Source organism: Oncorhynchus mykiss, chromosome 20 (assembly GCF_057628025.1).
Source record: "Oncorhynchus mykiss isolate SJ-2025 chromosome 20, ASM5762802v1, whole genome shotgun sequence".
Taxonomy (NCBI): domain Eukaryota; kingdom Metazoa; phylum Chordata; class Actinopteri; order Salmoniformes; family Salmonidae; genus Oncorhynchus; species Oncorhynchus mykiss.
In genome coordinates this window covers 4721018-4740710 of record NC_143041.1, presented here as the reverse complement: position 1 = coordinate 4740710, position 19693 = coordinate 4721018, and the positions used below count along the sequence as shown (strand labels likewise).

General features: G+C 40.9%; 1 protein-coding gene across 2 annotated transcripts in view; it reads right to left on the bottom strand.

Moving 5' to 3' along the window:
• Positions 1–19693, bottom strand: part of ccdc186 (coiled-coil domain containing 186) — a 117155-nt gene that overhangs the window by 23444 nt on the left and 74018 nt on the right. For both annotated transcript variants that reach the window (XR_016489282.1, XM_036955616.2), the window contains exon 13: positions 8230–8310. Coding sequence is in view for 1 of the 2 variants with exons in the window: in XM_036955616.2 (XP_036811511.2) it covers positions 8230–8310 (81 nt within the window). In the remaining variant the exon portion in view is untranslated. The remainder of the gene's footprint in view (positions 1–8229; positions 8311–19693) is intronic.

Genomic DNA, 19693 nt, shown 5'->3' with positions numbered 1-19693 from the left:
ATAATATTGAAATGGAAGGAGTATCAGACCACTGCAAATCTACCAAGACCTGGCCGTCCCTCTAAACTTTCAGCTCATACAAGGAGAAGACTGATCAGAGATGCAGCCAAGAGGCCCATGATCACTCTGGATGAACTGCAGAGATCTACAGCTGAGGTGGGAGACTGTCCATAGGACAACAATCAGTCGTATATTGCACAAATCTGGCCTTTATGGAAGAGTGGCAAGAAGAAAGCCATTTCTTAAAGATATCCATAAAAAGTGTCGTTTAAAGTTTGCCACAAGCCACCTGGGAGACACACCAAACATGTGGAAGAAGGTGCTCTGGTCAGATGAAACCAAAATTGAACATTTTGGCAACAATGCAAAACGTTATGTTTGGCGTAAAAGCAACACAGCTGAACACACCATCCCCACTGTCAAACATGGTGGTGGCAGCATCATGGTTTGGGCCTGCTTTTCTTCAGCAGGGACAGGGAAGATGGTTAAAATTGATGGGAAGATGGATGGAGCCAAATACAGGACCATTCTGGAAGAAAACCTGATGGAGTCTGCAAAAGACCTGAGACTGGGACAGAGGTCTTCCAACAAGACAATGATCCAAAACATAAAGCAAAATCTACAATGGAATGGTTCAAAAATAAACATATCCAGGTGTTAGAATGGCCAAGTCAAAGTCCAGACCTGAATCCAATCGAGAATCTGTGGAAAGAACTGAAAACTGCTGTTCACAAATGCTCTCCATCCAACCTCACTGAGCTCGAGCTGTTTTGCAAGGAGGAATGGGAAAAAAATTCAGTCTCTCGATGTGCAAAACTGATAGAGACATACCCCAAGCGACTTACAGCTGTAATCGCAGCAAAAGGTGGCGCTACAAAGTATTAACTTAAGTGGGCTGAATAATTTTGCACGCCCAATTTTTCAGTTTTATATTTGTTAAAAAAGTTTGAAATATCCAATAAATGTCATTCCACTTCATGATTGTGTCCCACTTGTTGTTGATTCTTCACAAAAAAATACAGTTTTATATCTTTATGTTTGAAGCCTGAAATGTGGCAAAAGGTCGCAAAGTTCAAGGGGGCCGAATACTTTCGCAAGGCACTGTATATATGTTTATTTTACCTGTTGATACAGGGCTCATATTTATTCTAAGTATTCTAACTGAACATTTTCTTTCACAGTGACACTGACTCCAAATGAGAGCCCCCAGTGCCAAGGTGTCCATCCCCCACTGAAGCTGGTTCATCCAGCCGGACACCTGTTGTCTCAGCGCTACTGGGGCATGGGCCGCAAAAAATGTCCCCATTCCAACTGCACTAAAGGACCTTAAGAGCATGGGAGGTGTGGACTTGTCAGATGTGCTGATAGGCTATTACAATGTTCTCCATAAGACGATGAAATGGTACAAGACCTTCTTCTATCATTTCATCGACATTGCTGTGGTGAATGCATTCATCCTACACAAGGAAATGGCTAAGAGCTGTGAAAAGCCCCCCCATCTCACAGCTAGCCTTCAGAGAGCTGCTCATCAAGGAGCTTGCTGGCTACAGCACCACGTTCTGCTCCTGCCACAAGTGGTGTTCATCTGCCCAAATGTATTTCTGCAGGCATGGATGTGCCTCAGGGCCAAAAGGGCACAAGCATAGAGGCGTCGCTGTGTTCTTTGCAAAATGAAGTCCCCCATCACCTGCACATGCTTGGTGCCCCTCTGCTTTACAGCAGAAAGAGACTGCTATGGCACCTGGCATCAGCAGCACAATATTGTGTAGAGGACTGAGGGTCTTCCAAATATTGAAAGTGTTATTTTGTAAATGTATTTTTTTTATTAATGTTTTTTCTCCCCAAAAGAATTTGGGGGGGGGGGGGTGTTAGAATACCATTTTGGTATTTTGTATATAGTTATTCAATTGAAAATGTATAACTTCACCAATTTGGCCACTTGGGTACATTTGGGCTACTTGTGTGGGACACCTGGGTGACTTCATGATACATGTCATGTAGCAAACTCATTTTGGAAGTTATCATTCTGAAACTTTGCACAAGTACTGTTGCCCTCTTATATTTTTCACTGAAATTGTCCCCATCATACTATCTGAATGTTTGTTTTGTCTTGTTCATTTTAAAGACGATGATACAATAAAAATCAAAAACGTATGTTTTTTTCATTGTATTATCTAAACCAGATCTAGTGTGTTATATTCTCCTACATTCAATTCACATTTACTAACTTCAGAGTGTTTTCTTTCAAATGAAACCAATAATAAGCATATCCTTGGTTCTGGGCCTGAGCTACAGGCAGTTAGATTTGGGTATGTCTTCAGGCGGAAATTGAAAAAAGTAGGGGGGTAGCTGTAAGAGGTTTTAAGTCAGTTAGGTCATCTATGACAGGTCATTTTTCCAACAATTGTTTACAGACAGATTATTTCACTTATAATTCACTGTATCACAATTCCAGCAGGTCAAAAGTTTACATATAAAGTTGACTGTGTCTTTAAACAGATTGGAGCTTCAGAGCTTCTGAAAGGCTAATTAACATAATTTCAGTCAATTGGAGGTGTACCTGTGGATGTATTTCAAGGCGTACCTTCAAACTCTGTGCATCTTTGCTTGACATCATGAGATTTTTTTTTAAAATCAGCCAAGACCTCAGAAAAAATATTGTAGACCTCCACAATTCTGGTTCATCCTTGGGAGCAATTTCCAAATGCCTGAAGGCAACACATTCATCTGTACAAACAATACTATGCAAGTATAAACACCATTGGACCACGCAGCCGTCATACCGCTCAGGAAGGAGACGCATTCTGTATCCTAGAGATGAACGTACTCGGTGCAAAAAGTGCAAATCAATCCCAGAACAACAGCAAAGGACCTTGTGAAGATGCTGGAGGAAACAGGTACAAAAGTATCAATATCCACAGTTAAATGAGTCCTATATCGACATAACCTGAAAGGCCACTCAGCAAGGCAGAAACCACTGATCCAAAACCGCCATAAAAAAGCCAGACTACGGTTTGCAACTGCACATGGGGACAAAGATCATACTTTTTGGAAAAATGTCCTCTGGTCTGATGAAACAAAAATATAACTGTTTGGCCATAATGACCATCATTATGTTTGGAGGAAAAAGGGGGATGCTTGCAACCCGAAGAACACCATCCCAACCGTGAAGCACGGGGGTGCAGTTTCATGTTGTAGGGGTGCTTTGCTGCAGGAGGGACTGGTGCACTTCACAAAATAGATGGCATCATGAGGCAGGAAATTATGTGGATAAATTGAAGCATCATCTCAAGATATCAGTCAGGAAGTTAAAGCTTGGTCGCAAATGGGTCTTCCAACTGGACAATGACCCCAAGCATACTTCCAAAGTTGTGGCAAAATGGCTTAAGGACAACAAAGTCAAGGTATTGGAGTGGCCATCACAAAGCCCTGACCTCAATCCCATAAAACAGTTGTGGGCAGTTGCGAGCAAGGAGGCCTACAAACCTGACTCCGTTACACCAGCTCTGTCAGGAGGAATGGGTCAAAATTCACCCAACTTATTGAGGGAAGCTTGTGGAAGGCTACCCGAAACATTTGACCAAAGTTAAACAATTTAAAGGCAATGCTACCAAATACTAATTGAGTGTATGTAAACTTCTGACCCACTAGATTTTGATGAAGGAAATAAAAGCTGAAAGAAATCAGTCTCTCTACTATTATTCTGACATTTCACATTCTTAAAATAAAGTGGTAATTCTAACTGACCTAAAACAGTGAACTTTTACTTGGGTTAAATGTCAAGAATTGTGAAAAACTGAGTTTAAATGTATTTGGCTAAGGTGTATGTAAACTTCCAACTTCAACTATATATAATAGGCGGTGTCAGAGGAAAGCCCATAAAATTGTCAGACACTCCAGTCACCCAAGTCATAGACTGTTTTCTCTGCTACCGTACGGCAAGCGGTACCGGAGCACCAAGTCTTGGACCAAAAGGCTCCTTAACAGCTTCTACCCCCAAGCCATAAGACTGCTGAACAACTAATCAAATGGCCACCGGACTATTCCATTGACCCCCCCCCCCCCTCCATTTGTTTTGTACACTGCTGCTACTCACTTTTTATTATCTATGCATAGTCACTTCATCCCTACCTACATGTACAAATGACCTCTAACCTGTACCGCCGCACACTGACTCGGTACTGGTACCCCCTGTATACAGCTCCGTTATTGTTATGGTGTTACTTTTTGGTTATTTTTACTTTAGTTTATTTGGTAAATATTTTCTTAACCAACAGTGCAGTTAAAGAAGAGTCAAGGGATTGTAAGTATTTCACGATAAGGTCTACACTTGTTGTATTCGGCGCATTAACAAATAAAGTTAGATTCTATTTGAAATGGTTTGGATGAGTTTCATGTATGAGACTGTGGTAGAGATTATCCTCCTTAATGGGGTTGGCTATGGCCTCCTCCTTTGTCAGAATTTCTCTTTCATGATAAAAATAGGTAAAACAGTCTCCTTTTTTGACATTTTGTCCCACAACCTTGCTCAAGGTCTCATTTTCCTTGACATTAGTTTTTGCATTGCTGGAAATAGCCACAAATACAGCAGCCATTTTAATTGTAGTGTTAATGTTTAAAGTAATTTGTTTAACATTGAAATGTATCAACAATTCAGCATTATACAGTGAAGATACTTCCTACTCAATAATTGATGGATGGTTGATAAACATTTTTAAGAATTTGAAGTTAGGATAGCCTGAATATGTGAATTTTTGGTTTGGTGCCTCTAGCTTGAACAGTTCAAGAGTTACTGTTGGTAAGTCATGTTATGCTAATTTATGCAAATATATATACTTATTAGTTGATAAGTGTTTAAGAAAATGTACTTATGAACATGAGCAAAGTAGTTTAGAATCTCTAGCTTGAATACGTCTAATGTAGATAGTTACAGTTTATAAAAGCGTTAAAGAATTTGATAGCCTGAATATTGTAAAGTTGATCTTGTAGCTTAATTGTCCAAGGAGCAGGACCATTTTTAATTGCTATTTCTGTATTGCCATAGTTCTCATTCAAACCCATGTTAATTTAGGCACATTTTAAATGGTTGTGTTAATCAAACGGCCACCTAAACTTTTTATATTGAACGCCCCCAACCTGTACCCCTGCACATTGACTCGGTATCAGTACTCCCTTTATATAGCCTCGTTACTGTTATTATTTATTTTATTCTGTTCATTTTTATTTTATTTTCTAATTTAGTTTATTTTGTAAACTCTATTTCTTGAACTGCATTGTTGGTTAACTTCTAATGGCTGGGGGCAGTATTGAGTAGCTTGGATAAATAAGGTGCCCAGAGTAAACTGCCTGCTACTCAGTCCCAGTTGCTAATATATGCATATTATTAGTATATTTGGATAGAAAACACTCTGGAGTTTCTAGAACTGTTTGAATGATGTCTGTGAGTATAACAGAACTCAAATGGCAGGCAAAAACCTGAGAAGAAATCCAACCAGGAAATGCGAAATCTGAGGTTGGTCGTTTTTCAACTCATTCCCTATTGAAGATACAGTGGGATATTGGTCATGTTGCACTTCCTAAGGCTTCCACAAGATGTCAACAGTCTTTAGAACCTTGTTTGATGCTTCTACTGTGAAGTGGGGGCGAATGAGAGGAGAATGAGTCAGAGGTCTGCCAGAGAGCCACGAGCTGGTGATGCTTGTTCACGTGAGAGCGAGCTCTGTTCCATTGCATTTCTACAGACAAAGGAATTCTCTAGTTGGAACATAACTGAAGATTTATGTTAAAAACATCCTAAAGATTGATTCTATACTTCATTTGACATGTTTCTACGGACTGTAACGGAACTTTTTGACTTTTCGTCTGCTCCTAGTGAACGTGCTTTGTGAGTTTGGATTTGTTTACCAAACGCGCTAACAAAAGGAGCTATTTGGACATAAATGACGGACATTATCGAATAAAACAAACATTTATTGTGGAACTGGGATATCTGGGAGTGCATTCTGATGAAGATCAAAGGTAAGTGAATATTCATAATGTTATTTCTGACTTCTGTTGACTGCACAATATGGCAGATATCTTTTCGGGTTGTGTTGGTCTCTGAGCGCCGTACTCAGATTATTGCATGGTTAACTTTTTCCGTAAAGCTTTTTTGAAATCTGACAGTGGTTGCATTAAGGAGAAGTGTATCTAAAGTTCCATGTATAACACTTGCATTTTCATCAACATTTATGATGAGTATTTCTGTAAATTGATGTGGCTCTCTGCAAAATCACCGAATGTTTTTGGAACTACTGAACATAACGCGCCAATGTATACTGAGATTTCTTTATATAAATATGAACTTTATCGAACAAAACATACATGTATTGTGTAACATGAAGTCCTATGAGTGTCATCTGATGAAGATCATCAAAGGTTAGTGATTCATTTTTATCTCTATTTCTGATTTTTGTGACTCCTCGCTTTGGCTGTAGAAACGGCTGTGTTTTTCTGTGACTTGGCTCTGACCTAACAATCGTTTGTGGTGCTTTCGCCGTAAAGCCTATTTGAAATCGGACACTGTTGTGGGATTAACAAGAAGTGTATCTTTAAAATGGTGTGAAATACTTGTATGTTTGAGGAATTTTAATTATGGGATTTCTGTTGTTTTGAATTTGGCGCCCTGCACTTTCACTGGCTGTTGTCATATCAATCCCGTTAGCAGGATCTCAGCCATTAGAAGTTTTAAGGGCTTGTAAGTAAGCATTTCTCGGGAAGGTCTACACCTGTTGTATTAGGCGCAGCTTGGCTCCTGGACTCCATCCACGCATTTCAAGGCAGCGTTGAAACAATGATTTATCAATGACCCAAGACCAGTTCAGTTAATCCCTACCATTGTGACAATGAGTCGTCATAATGCTGCATCAAATGTACATTATCCTTGGGGCATTGGAAGACACAATGTAAGTAACGTAATTTATGTCCCTCTAATTTCCCTGAATACCTCTGTTGATCCTACAGCTATTGGATGCTTAATCATGAGCCTATGAACCAGAGTTATAAGGTTAGCACTGAGGCAGTGTGCCCTAGTAGGAAGACCAGAATGGGTAGCAAGGGATACGTTTGTCCTAAATAATTCCAAAACTAAAAGCATTGTATTTGGGAGTAATCATTCACTAAACCCTAAACCTCAACTACATCTCGTAATGAATAATCTGGAAATTGAGGTGACTAAACTGCTTAGAGTAACCCTAGATTGTAAACGGTCATGGTCAAAACAAGCAGTTAGAATCAGATTTTAAAAAACAGATAAATATACACCTTATGGAACAATGGGGGCTGTGAAGAGACACACACAAAGGTACAGACCCATTCATACACACACGTTGTGATATTGTTGTATGGCGGTATTAAACATTTTGTATTGTAGATGTGTAGTGGTGTAATAGTATATGATGTACTGTTTCATCTTTTGTTTTATATGTAAGTGCTTTAATATGTTTGGACCCCAGGAAGAGTTGCTACTGCCTTAGCAGCAGCTAATGGGGATCCCAAATAAATACAAGTACAAATGTGAGAAATAAAATGGTATTTTATATAGTTAAAAAGTATATATAGTTTCTAAAATCTTTTGACAAGTAATCTAAGTATGGTCAGTCTAAATATCTCAGCGTTGTTTTTTTTACCATTCTAGTCTATGGCACTTTTTTGGCATTGAAATGTACTGGTATCCATAGCAACGTCTCCATTTGGGCTGCTCAATGACATGATATGCTATTATTTCAGCTTTGAACAGCAGAGAAGTACAGGAAGATTTAATATTCCCCAACTTGTTGTCTAAGTTGATTGCAAAGTGGGGAGCTTTAGACTGCTGAAAAAACTCCCATTACAGTGAATGAAGATGGACAAAAGAAAGAAAAAAAGTGTATTAATTTAAAAGATATCAAAACGTTGTACGCAAGCAACCAAATCCACAGTCTACACGTTACAAAGTTTGAAAGACGTTTCCAGCTTAAATGATGTAAGAGTAGCGTGAAGAACAATAATAAGAAGAAGTATGACGAAGATCTAAAGTCGGGACTATTGCTGTGCAAGTCCCACCTAATAATAATATGAAAGAAATCTAGAGTTGTGCATTGCTTTGCAGGCACATCAAAGAACACTGATTCAACATATGTCTGCCGAATGTGTATACTGAGGTCTTGTGAGTAATGTAGTCAGAGATGAACAGGTGCCAAGTGAACATACCTGAGGAGCTGGAGCGACTTCCCATGCTGCTGACATCCCGGTCACAGCCACCATTCTCCACCTGCTCCAGCCTCTTACGGGCTGCTCACAGTCAGAGAAACACACCGGTCAATTAAACTGATACACACAGAAAGGGACACGCACTAAAACACTCAGCACATAAACATACAGTATAAAGATACATCCTTGAATGCTCACGATCACATGCACAAACACACAAAGATGCATCCTCACATGCTCATGATCACACACACACACACACACACACACACACACACACACAGATGCATCCTCACATGCTCATGATCACACACACCAACCTCAATTTGAAACAGTATACGTCATTCCAGAGTGATGGCAAAGGCTTATGACCAATGATAGTACTTTGTCCCGTGAGAAAGTCTGCCTGCACTGCATGTCAAAATACCTTAAACTAAGAGCTTCTCCAGCTGAGATAGGGAGCAGCTGACATGAAATAATTTCTATTAGCACCTATAGAGAAGGAGCAGTGTGGCTCTTTAAAAATATCCCCACCTTTATCTTTCTCAAAGTCCTAAGAGTGGGTCCCTGAGCGCTCTAGCTCCTGCTCTCGCTCTCTTTCTCACTCCATCTCACAGCGTAACTGGAGCAAAATCCTTACCTTCCAACAGCTTAGCCCAATGCTAGTCTGCAACTTCATTGTTTTGTTAGAACGTGATACATTTCTGACCTAGCGTTAAGTTTGTTCTTGAATAGCAGTGGTATTTGGGCATGGCATTTTGGAAAAAATGAAGTTTCTAGATTTTGTATTTATTTAAAATGTATTTGGGTACATCTTCCGACTCCAAATCTACTAATATGCCGGCAGGGTTTGGCCGGCAGGGATGTTCCTGTCCCATCGCACACTAGCGAATCCTGTGGCGGGCACACGCTGACACAGTCACCAGGAGTACAGTGTTTCCTCCGACATATTGGTGCGAATGGCTTCCGAGTTAAGCGGGCATTGTGTAAAGAAGCAGTGCGGCTTGGCTGGGTTGTGTTTCCGAGGATGCACAACTCTCGACCTTCGCCTCATACGAGTCCGTATAGGAGTTGCAGCGATGGGACAAGACTAACTACCCATTGGATACCATGAAATTGGGGAGAAAAAGGGGTAAAAAATAATAATATTTAGTGAAGTCATTTCATTAATCATTTTGCTCACAATGTAATTTAATTTAAATTAAATTGAGTAACACAGTAAAGAACCTTTTCATTTAGACAGAATACCACCAAATGATCACTGGGAAGCTCAAATTTATGATTAACGAATCATTTTCTTTAATATAGACCCATCCCACGATTATAGTTTCTCACTGGAGGAAATGGTCAAGGTCCTTGTCGATCTTTGTAATTAGTGATTTTCAAGGCGGTTACACCAATTACAAATCTTAGAAGCATTTTATTATTTTTTTATTTTTGATTTAACCTTAATTTAACTAGGGAAGTCAGGAGCCCCATTATATAAAATAAATAGAAAAGGTATTTTAATAACCTTTGTTTTCATTGTTCTATACTATATTTTAAATATTTAGTTTACTTTCTAGCATTCAAAATAATAGATCTCTCTAAATCCCCAAAATATGTCACTACAACTTTAATCATCACCACTGGGACAAGCCAATTTGCTTGCCCTGACTACATTAAACAATGCACAAAAAACGCCCTCGTGCGGGTCATTCGCTGAAGCCTTATTCAATCATGCCCAACAGGCCAATCATGGCTTTGCGGGTGTAAGCCCCACCATCCTATATAAAAAAAGCCCTGGTTCCCTCATTCTTCACCAGTTCACAAGTCTGTTTGCTTTTGAGCCTGTTTAGCAGCTTTCTTCAGAAAAATTTGCTCTCAACTTTACTGTTCCATTCTGTTTGGGTTACAAGTTTCAAGATGGGAATCACATGGTATAAATCGTCGAACAAAATACTTACTTGCAGGTTTCCGTCTCAACAATGCAACAATAACAAATAATAAAAGAATACGCACATAAAGTAGATGGATCAGTAGAATAGAATAAATGTTTTACTACAGGAAGGCATAATTTACAGTCCATTTTAACACGTTTTGGGGAAGGGGAAATTGGGAGGCAAGTATTTAAATTGTGCAGTATTAGCAATCATAATGAGTCTGAAAGCAGTAGTTGTGATGCGTGGGTAGTATTCAAACCCCTTGACTTTTTCACATTTTGTTACGTTACAGCCTTATCCTAAAATGGAATGAACTGTTTTTTCCTCATATATCTAAAAACAATACCCCATAAAGACAATGCAAAAACATTTATTTATTTTTTATGTTTGCATGTTTATGACGCTACAAGCTTGGCACACCTGTATTTGGGGAGTTTCTCCCATTCTTCTCTGCAGATCCTCTCAAGCTCTGTCAGGTGGGATGGGGAGCATTGCCGCACAGATATTTTCAGCTACTCCTGCGTTGTCTTGGCTGTGTGCTTAGGGGTCGTTGACCTGTTGGAAGGCGAACCTTCACCCCAGACTGAGTGTTCTGGAGCAGGTTTTCATCAAGGATATCTTTGTACTTATTCATATTTCCCTGGATCCTGACTAGTCTCCCAGTCCCTTCCGCTGAAAAACAACATGCTGCCACCACCATGCTTCACCGTAGGGATGGTGTCAGGTTTCCTACAGACGTGACACTTGGCATTCAGGCCAAAGAGTTCAATCTTGGTTTCATCATACCAGAGAATCTTGTTTCTCTTGGTCAGAGTCTTTAGGTGCCTTTTGCCAAACCCCAACCGGGCTGTCACATGCTTTTTACTGAGGAGTGGCTTCCGTCTGGCCACTCTACCATAAAGGCTTAATTGGTGGAGTGCTGCAGAGATGGGAGAACCTTCAGAAGGTTCTCCCATCTCCACAGAGGAACTCTAGAGCTCTGTCAGAGTGACCATCGGGTTCTTGGTCACCTCCCTGACCAAAGCCCTTCTCCCCCGATTGCTCAGTTGGCCGGGCAGCCAGCTCAAAACTTCTTTCATTTAAGAACCGAGGCCAATGTGTGCTTGGGGACGTTCAATGCTGCAGTAATGTTTTGGCCAGAATTATTTTTTTGTACCCTTGCCCAGATCTGTGCCTCAACACAATCCTGTCTCGGAGCTCTACGGACAATCCATTCGACCTCATTTAGTGTTTTTTGCTCTGACATGCACTGTCAACTGTGGGACCTTAAAAAGACAGGTGTGTGCCTTTCCAAATCATGCCTAATCATATGAATTTACCAGAGATAGACTCCAATCAAGTTGTAGAAACATCTCAAGGATGATCAATGGAAACCGGATTCACCTGAGCTCAATTTAGAGTCTCATAGCAAAGGGTCTGAATACTTGTGTAAATAAGGTATATCAGTTATTTATTTTTAATACTTTTGCAAAAGTTTCTAAAACCCTGTTTTTGCTTTGTCATTATGGGGTATTGTGTGTAGATTGATGAGAAAAAAAAGATAGAATCAATTTTAGAATGAGGCTGTAAAGTTTCTTTTTTTAAATTTTTTTTTTTAAAGTCAATACTTTCCAAAGGCACTGTATATGTGTGTATGTCTGTGTGGGTGTGTGTGTGCATGAGTGATTGCATGTGTGCTAAGGTGCAGAAAATCAGAGCAGGTGGTCAGTCCAGTTCAATTGTTCAGCAGTCTGAGCAAGTTGAAATGACTTGTAGATAAAAACTGTCTCTGAGCCTGTTGGTATCAGACATCATGCTCCGATACCGTCTGCCTGACAGTAAGGGAGTGAACAGCTCGTGGCTGGGGTGTGTGAGGTCCTTGATGCTGTGGGCCTTCCTCAGGCAACATTTTGAGAAGATGTCCTGGATGGGTGGGAGCACAGTCCCAGTGATGTACTAGGCCATTTTCACCACACGCTGGAGGGCCTTGTCGTCCTGGACGAGCAATTCAGACACTTTAGGAAGTAGCGACACTGTTGCACTCTCTTAACAAGAGCTGTGGTGTTGTTGGTACATGTTAAGTCCTCGATGATGTGGACGCAGAGGAACTTAAAGCTGCTGATTCTCTACTGCAGTCCCATTGATGTGGATCGGAGCATGTTCGCTCCTCTGCTTCCTGAAGTCAACAATCAAAACTTTAGTTATGCTGATGTTAAAGGAGAGGTTGTAGTCCTGGAACAACAATGCCAATTCACCTACCTCCTCCCTATAGGCTGACTCGTCGTTGTTAGTTATCAGGCCTACAACGGTGGTGTCGTCAGCAAACTTGATGTTGTGCAAAGCCATACAGTCGTGGGTGAACAGTGAGTATAGCAGAGGGCTGAGGAAACACTCCTGGGGTGCCCCTGTATTAAGAGTCAGTGTGGAGGTGTTGTTGCCAATCCTCACCGCCTGTTGTCTGCCCGTCAGGCAGTCCTGGATCAAGTTGCAGAGGGTGGTGTCCAGACCCAGGGCTCTCAGCTTGGTGTCAAGCTTGGAGGGAACAATAGTGTTCACGAGTCTGAGTTGTCAAACATCAATTCAAGTTTGGGTTTGTGTTGTCTTTTTGCGTTCCTAATGGATTTGTGGAGCTTGCACCTGCTTGCCTTGTACGTGTAGTGCGCCACTGAGTCGTCGGGGTTCGTTCTGCTGACATTGAATGCTGCAGTACAGGCTCTCAGCATTGTATGGATACCTCCGATCATCGAGGGGTTTTTGGTTGGGGTATGTCCAGATTTTTTATTGTGGGTACAACATCACCAGGCCGGGCAGTTCCCCGTCCCTTCCTGGGACAAGTTGCTCACATGCACAAGGGAGCCGCACGTCAAATCAAATCAAAAGCTGTGTTTGAAAACCCATACTAACATACTGTATACTACATACTTAACGAGTATATACACTAGATACTATATATTATTAGTTAATTTTAGTATACTGTAAACGAACACAATCCTTTCAGTTGAGCTTGCGAGCGCTTTGCCCGTCTACCGGAAGTTCATGCTGTTGCTATGCAACATCTCACTAGCTTGTTAGGATAACAAATTACTAGCTAGACATTTTACAACTTCGGCTGTGTTCTTAAATTCAGTCTGGAGTGCCAGAGTGCGCTCTGGGCGTTTGTAAATTCAGAGCGTTTCACTCTCAGAGCGCACACTGGACGCTCTAGCCAAGGAGTAAGGTTGATTCCAGCGTTCTGACCTAACAGCAGCAGTCAAGCACCCAAGCTAACTGGCTCATGTTGGCTAGCTTGCACTCTGACCATTTTACTCGCCCTAGCAGAGCTGGATAAGCAGTTTTCATATTATCCAGAGCGTTGGTGACAAACTGGCCATATTCATCAGGTGTTGAGCGTTCGTAAATTCATCAGTTGTTCTGCGCTCTAATCTTGTACACTGAAATCGGAGTAGATAACCAGAGCCAATTCATGAAAGCCCCCGAATGTCCATCGGAAACTACAACGACTATCCCACTTAGCTAAACTAAGAATGACGTGAATAATCAAGTCAATAAACGTTGGGTAGTTAGTTATACCTACCATATAGTTAATATACTGGCAAGTTTGATATATTAGTAGCCAACTAATCAAATCAAAAGTTATCACGAGTACGCAGTTCAGCAGGTGAATAGAGGGTGCAGTGAAATAATTATGTTACTAGCTCCTAACAATGCAATAAAATGTCAAACAATTAAAATAAGGAACAAAAATATTTCTATAATATATATAAGAAATATAAGAAATCAAGAACACCGGGACAAATCCAATCATCCACCCAAATAGCACTGTAACAGTACTCAAAATCAGTCTATACGTATGTACAACAGAAGTGACCAGTGGTTCAATGTGTCTATATCATGAGACCGCAGGATTGGCTGTGTGTGCGCACGAGTGTGAGTGTGTATGTAAGTGTGTGTGCAAGGGTTTGACGTGTGTGTGTGATAGCTTGTGTGTGTGTTTTATGTCAGTGAGTGTGCATCAAGGGGACGGTACTGGGCAGAGGCCGGCTAGTGGTGACTGTTAAACTGTCTGTCATGGTAATAGAAGATGTTTTTTTACATCTCCATCTTAGTTCTGATGCACCTGTACCGTCTCCTGTCAGACGGTAGCCGTGTGAACAGGCCGTGGCTTGAGTGGTTGAGGTCCTTAATAATGATCTTCTTGGCCTTTCTTTGACATCGGGTGCTGTAGATGACCTGGAGGGTAAGCAGAGTGCCCCCGGTGATGAGTTGGGGTCCTTAATAATGATCCTCTTGGCCTTTCTTTGACATCGGGTGCTGTAGATGACCTGGAGGGTAAGCAGAGTGCCCCCGGTGATGAGTTGGGCTGCTTACACCACCCTCTGGAGAGGCATGCGGTGGAGAGCGGAGCTGTTAACCATTCCAGGCGGTGATGAGTTGGGCTGCTTACACCACCCTCTGGAGAGGCATGCGGTGGAGAGCGGAGCTGTTAACCATTCCAGGCGGTGATGAGTTGGGCTGCTTACACCACCCTCTGGAGAGGCATGCGGTTGAGAGCGGAGCTGTTAACCATTCCAGGCGGTGATGCAGCCTGTAGAATACTCTCAATGGTGCATCTGTAGAAGTTTGTGACGGTCTAGGGCCATGCCAAATTTCTTCAGCTGCCTGAGGTTGTAGAGGTGCTGTTTTACCTTCTTCACAAAGATGTTGGTGTGCCGAGACCATTTCAGGACCTCAGTAATGTGCACGCTAAGAAACTTGAAGGTTTTGACCCTATCCACTGAGGCCTGTCTACTGCGGCCAAAACACGCCTTTACAAGGTGTCAAAAGCGTTCCACAGGGATGCTGGCCCATGTTGATGCCATTGCTTCCCACAGCTGTGTCAAGTTGGCTGGATGTCCTTTGGATGGTGGACCATTCTTGATACACACGGGAAACTGTTGAGCGTGAAAAACCCAGCAGTGTTCCCGTTCTTGACACAAACCGGTGTGCCTGGCACCTACTACCATACCCCGTTCAAAGGCACTTAACTTCTTGCGTCGAGCAATCCCGTATCCGGGAGCGTAATCATAACGTCAAGCTCATTACCATAACACAACGTTAACTATTCATGAAAATCGCAAATGAAATGAAATAAATATATTCACTCACAAGCTTAGCCTTTTGTTAACAACACTGTCATCTCAGATTTTCAAAATATGCTTTTCAACCATAGCTACACAAGCATTTGTGTAAGAGTATTGATAGCTAGCATAGCATTAAGCCTAGCATTCAGCATGCAACATTTTCACAAAAACAAGAAAAGCATTCAAATAAAATCATTTACCTTTGAAGAACTTCGGATGTTTTCAATGAGGAGACTCTCAGTTAGATAGCAAATGTTCAGTTTTTCCAAAAATATTATTTGTGTAGGAGAAATCGCTCCGTTTTATTCATCAAGTTTGGCTAAGAAAAAACCCCGAAAATTCAGTCATTACAACGCCAAACTTTTTTCCAAATTAACTCCATAATATCGACAGAAACATGGCAAACGTTGTTTAGAATCAATCCTCAAGGTGTTTTTCACATATCTATTCGATGATAAATCATTCGTGGCAGTTGGGTTTCTCCTTGGAAGCAAATGGAAAAATACACGCAGCTGGAGATTACGCAATAATTGCGACGGAGGACACCAAGCGAGCACCTGGTAGATGTAGTGTAAAATGGTCAATCTTACAATGATATGCCTACAAATACGTCACAATGCTGTCGACACTATGGGGAAACGACAAAAAGTGTAAGCTCATTCCTGGCGCATTCACAGCCATATAAGGTGTCATTGGAACACAGCGCCTTCAAAATCTGGGGCACTTCCTGTTTGAAATTGAATCTTGGTTTCGCCTGTAGCATCAGTTCTGTGGCACTCACAGACAATATCTTTGCAGTTTTGGAAACGTCAGAGTGTTTTCTTTCCAAAGCTGTCAATTATATGCATAGTCGAGCATCTTTTCGTGACAAAATATCTTGTTTAAAACGGGAACGTTTTTCATCCAAAAATTAAAAGAGCTCCCCCTATATCGAAGAAGTTAAATATTTTGTCTTGCCTATTCACATGTCTCAATTGTATCAAGGCTTACAAATCCTTTAACTTGTCTCTTCCCCTTCATCTACAATGATTGAAGTGGATTTAACAAGTGACATCAATAAGGGTTCATAGCTTTCACCTTAATTCACCTGGTCAGTCTGTCATGTAAAGAACAGTTTGTTTTGTATACTCAGTGTATGTTGATTACTGGTAGAAATAAATATAATTTCTATTCTACATGAAATTTCTTGCAAAAATAAAACACCATATTAAATAAACAAAAATACCATCAATTTCCTTATGCAAACCATATCGGAGACTCAGAGCAGACAAAATAATGGTACAATTACATCTAAACGGTTTTAAATGTAATTTGATACATATCAGGGTTAATTTGCTAATTGATGGCCATAATATTGGGTTAAATGACATTCATTAGACCTATGATTCATTATTTGCCAGCAGCATACCACCCTGCAGCCCACTGCTAGCTTGCTTCTGAAGCTAAGCAGAGTTGGACCTGGTCAGTCCCTGGATGGGAGACCAGATGCTGCTGGAAGTGGTGTTGGAGGGCCAGTAGGAGGCACTCTTTCCTCTGGTCTAAAAAATATCCCAATGCCCCAGGGCAGTGATTGGGGACATTGCTCTGTGTAGGGCGTCGTCTTTCTGACGGGACACTAAATGGGTGTCATGACTCTCTGAGGTCATTAAAGATCCCATGGCACTTATCGTAAGAGTAGTGGTGTTAACCCCGGTGTCCTAGCTAAATTCCCAAGATGTCCCTCATACCATCACGGTCACCTAATCATCCCCAGCTTACAATTGGCTCATTCATGTCCCCTGTATCTATTCCCCTGCAACTATTCCCCAGGTCGTTGCTGTAAATGAGAACGTGGGGAGTTTCTCCCATTCTTCTCTGCAGCTCAGACAAATGCAAAGTAGTGTAAATATATTGCTGTCAAGTTATGAGTGCATTTCCCATTACTTTGGGTTGTGTAATTATATTATAATTCTCACATGAATGTGATGCTGAATGTACATTCATGACTACAACCAGCTTTCCATCCAAACGTTTTATGCGAGTGAAGTACATGTCAGATAAAACATTATGTCAGGCCTGATGGAAACAGAACATTATTCTGTAGACTTTCCAAAAGTCCACAAAACAAAATAATCTAGACTAGATGGGATCTTTAGTGTCATTAAAATGAATTATGCGAGAAATATAGGTGGAAACACTTATGTATAAATATTGATATAAGAACCAACATATCGAAGTAAACTTAGAATCACGCGATGACACTATAACTCGCCAGGAAAGCATGCAGTTCATTAGGATACAGATGAAATAAGTTATGAAAGCTTAATGCTGCTTTCCAATAAATATCGAGGGTCTTATTCTGGTGACATGATCATTGACGCCTGGCTGCCGTTCAACAAATAAAAATTATCTTGCTCTTTTGTCCATAATAATCTCATCATGTAGGCTTATACGTGCGCTCTAGCCAACAGAGCGCGCACTAAACTATATAGCACAATATTTTTTGTGAGGAAAAACATCAGTAGAGTTGAAAATGCGATGGAAACCCATGGAAACCTAGCTATTGTCACACAAAAATTATTATAATTTAGTAGAATAACAACATGTTACAATGCCTATGTGTAAAATTGATTTCTATGTCGTTTAGAAACTAAATTGTCCGTGCACTGCACTGCGTTGTTCACCTTTTACTTAGTTGTTTCTGTGGGCTGGCCCTCATCAGCTCTGTAATCAATGTAATCCCATAGTTCGCTTCTGCAGCCAGTTTTGTCAAACTACAGACATAAAGGTATGATGTTTTCATTAGAAGGAGCCATGCTGTTCGCAATTTCTCTCTCCTCTCTCTTGCTTCTCAAAAGTGTCTCACACTATCAGCTGCATGCGCAAGTAGCCTGGCTAGCACCTGCTCCCATGAGAACATTCAGGCAAATTACTAGACAGACTCGATGTGCTCAATTCGTACATGAATTGACAGCAGTACCGAAAGTTACAACAATTCTAGTACCGAACCGTTTTTCAAATTGTATTGGTAAAATGTGCAACACTCACTATTCCATATGTTAGCCTAGTAGACCCCCCCCCCATCACTTTGAACCCCCAGAAACGGTGGATTTTAAAGACTCACTCCAGTCTCCTTTTCACTTAATTTATCAACCGATTTACTTAACAAAAGATACATCTCAATAGGTGGTTCAGGTATGTCATGACACAGCTCAAGTGGGGAGGTGGGCTGCAAATTCGATCCGGGACCTGGGAAATAAAAATTTTGAGGCCCCCCCATCTTGGCAGGGAAGAACACATTTGGCTGTTTTAAACCTAATTTCCTCCAATTCTACACATTTTGTCATGGAATTGAGAGAATTGTGGTTTTAAAAGCTACACTGAGCAAAAATATAAATGCAACATGTAAAGTGTTGACTTGTTTCATGAGCTGAAATTAAAGATCCAAGAAAATGTCCATGCGCTTATTTCTAATCAAATTTTGTGCAAAAATGTGTTTACATCCCTGTTCGTGAGCATTTCTCCTTTGCCAAGATAATCCATCCACCTGACAGGTGTGGCATATCATGAAGCCGATTAAAATGTGTAGTTATGTCACAACACAATGCCAAAGTTGAGGAAGAGTGCAATTGGCATGCTGACTGCAGGAATGTCCACCAGAGCTGTTGCCAGAAAATGTAATGTTAATTTCTCTACCATAAGCCATGAGAATTTGGCAGTACATCCAACAGATCAGATCTAAAACGCACATTTCTCAGGTCGCCCCAAAAAGTCACATACTGCAGCTTTAACTTTTCTAAATACCTCCTATCTGGTTTAACTGTTTGTTTACATATAAACCTTATTTATTTTTTGTCATTTTTAATTAATTGTTTTACACCTAGACGGTCTGCCCAATACTTTTCTAGGCAGAAAAAAAACCCAAGTAGTCTAAAAAAAAAACACTATTTTAGCTGAAAAAATTGTTTTTACCCTTACATTACTGTATTTATACTTGGGATATTGTTTGATCAATTGTTTGATTGCTTGCCAACCCTGCCCGGGGTAGGGCTTCATCCTTTTGGTTACCGGCCCAACGCTCTTAACCACTAAGCTACCTGCAGGTTCCCCCGAAAGGGATGAGGGAGACTTCTCACCAGATTGACCCTCTTGCACGAGGGATCCATGGCTTGGGGCGTGTTATACAGTATAGGCAGGCAAGGCTTACACCCGCAAATCTCTTATTTGCCTGTTAGGCGAGATTGAATATGTCTTCAGCGAATGACCCACACAAGGCCATTTCCCATAGTGAAATGTCTCCCTCAACTCCTTCAGAGAACCGGGGTTACATACCATAACTAGGGCTCTGATGGTCATGGAATTTTGGATGATGGTAATTGGCAATATTTCCATTTTAAATACTTTCAAATAGAATACATCACATGTAATTGAACCCAGGTCTGAAACGTGGAAGGTTTCTAACCT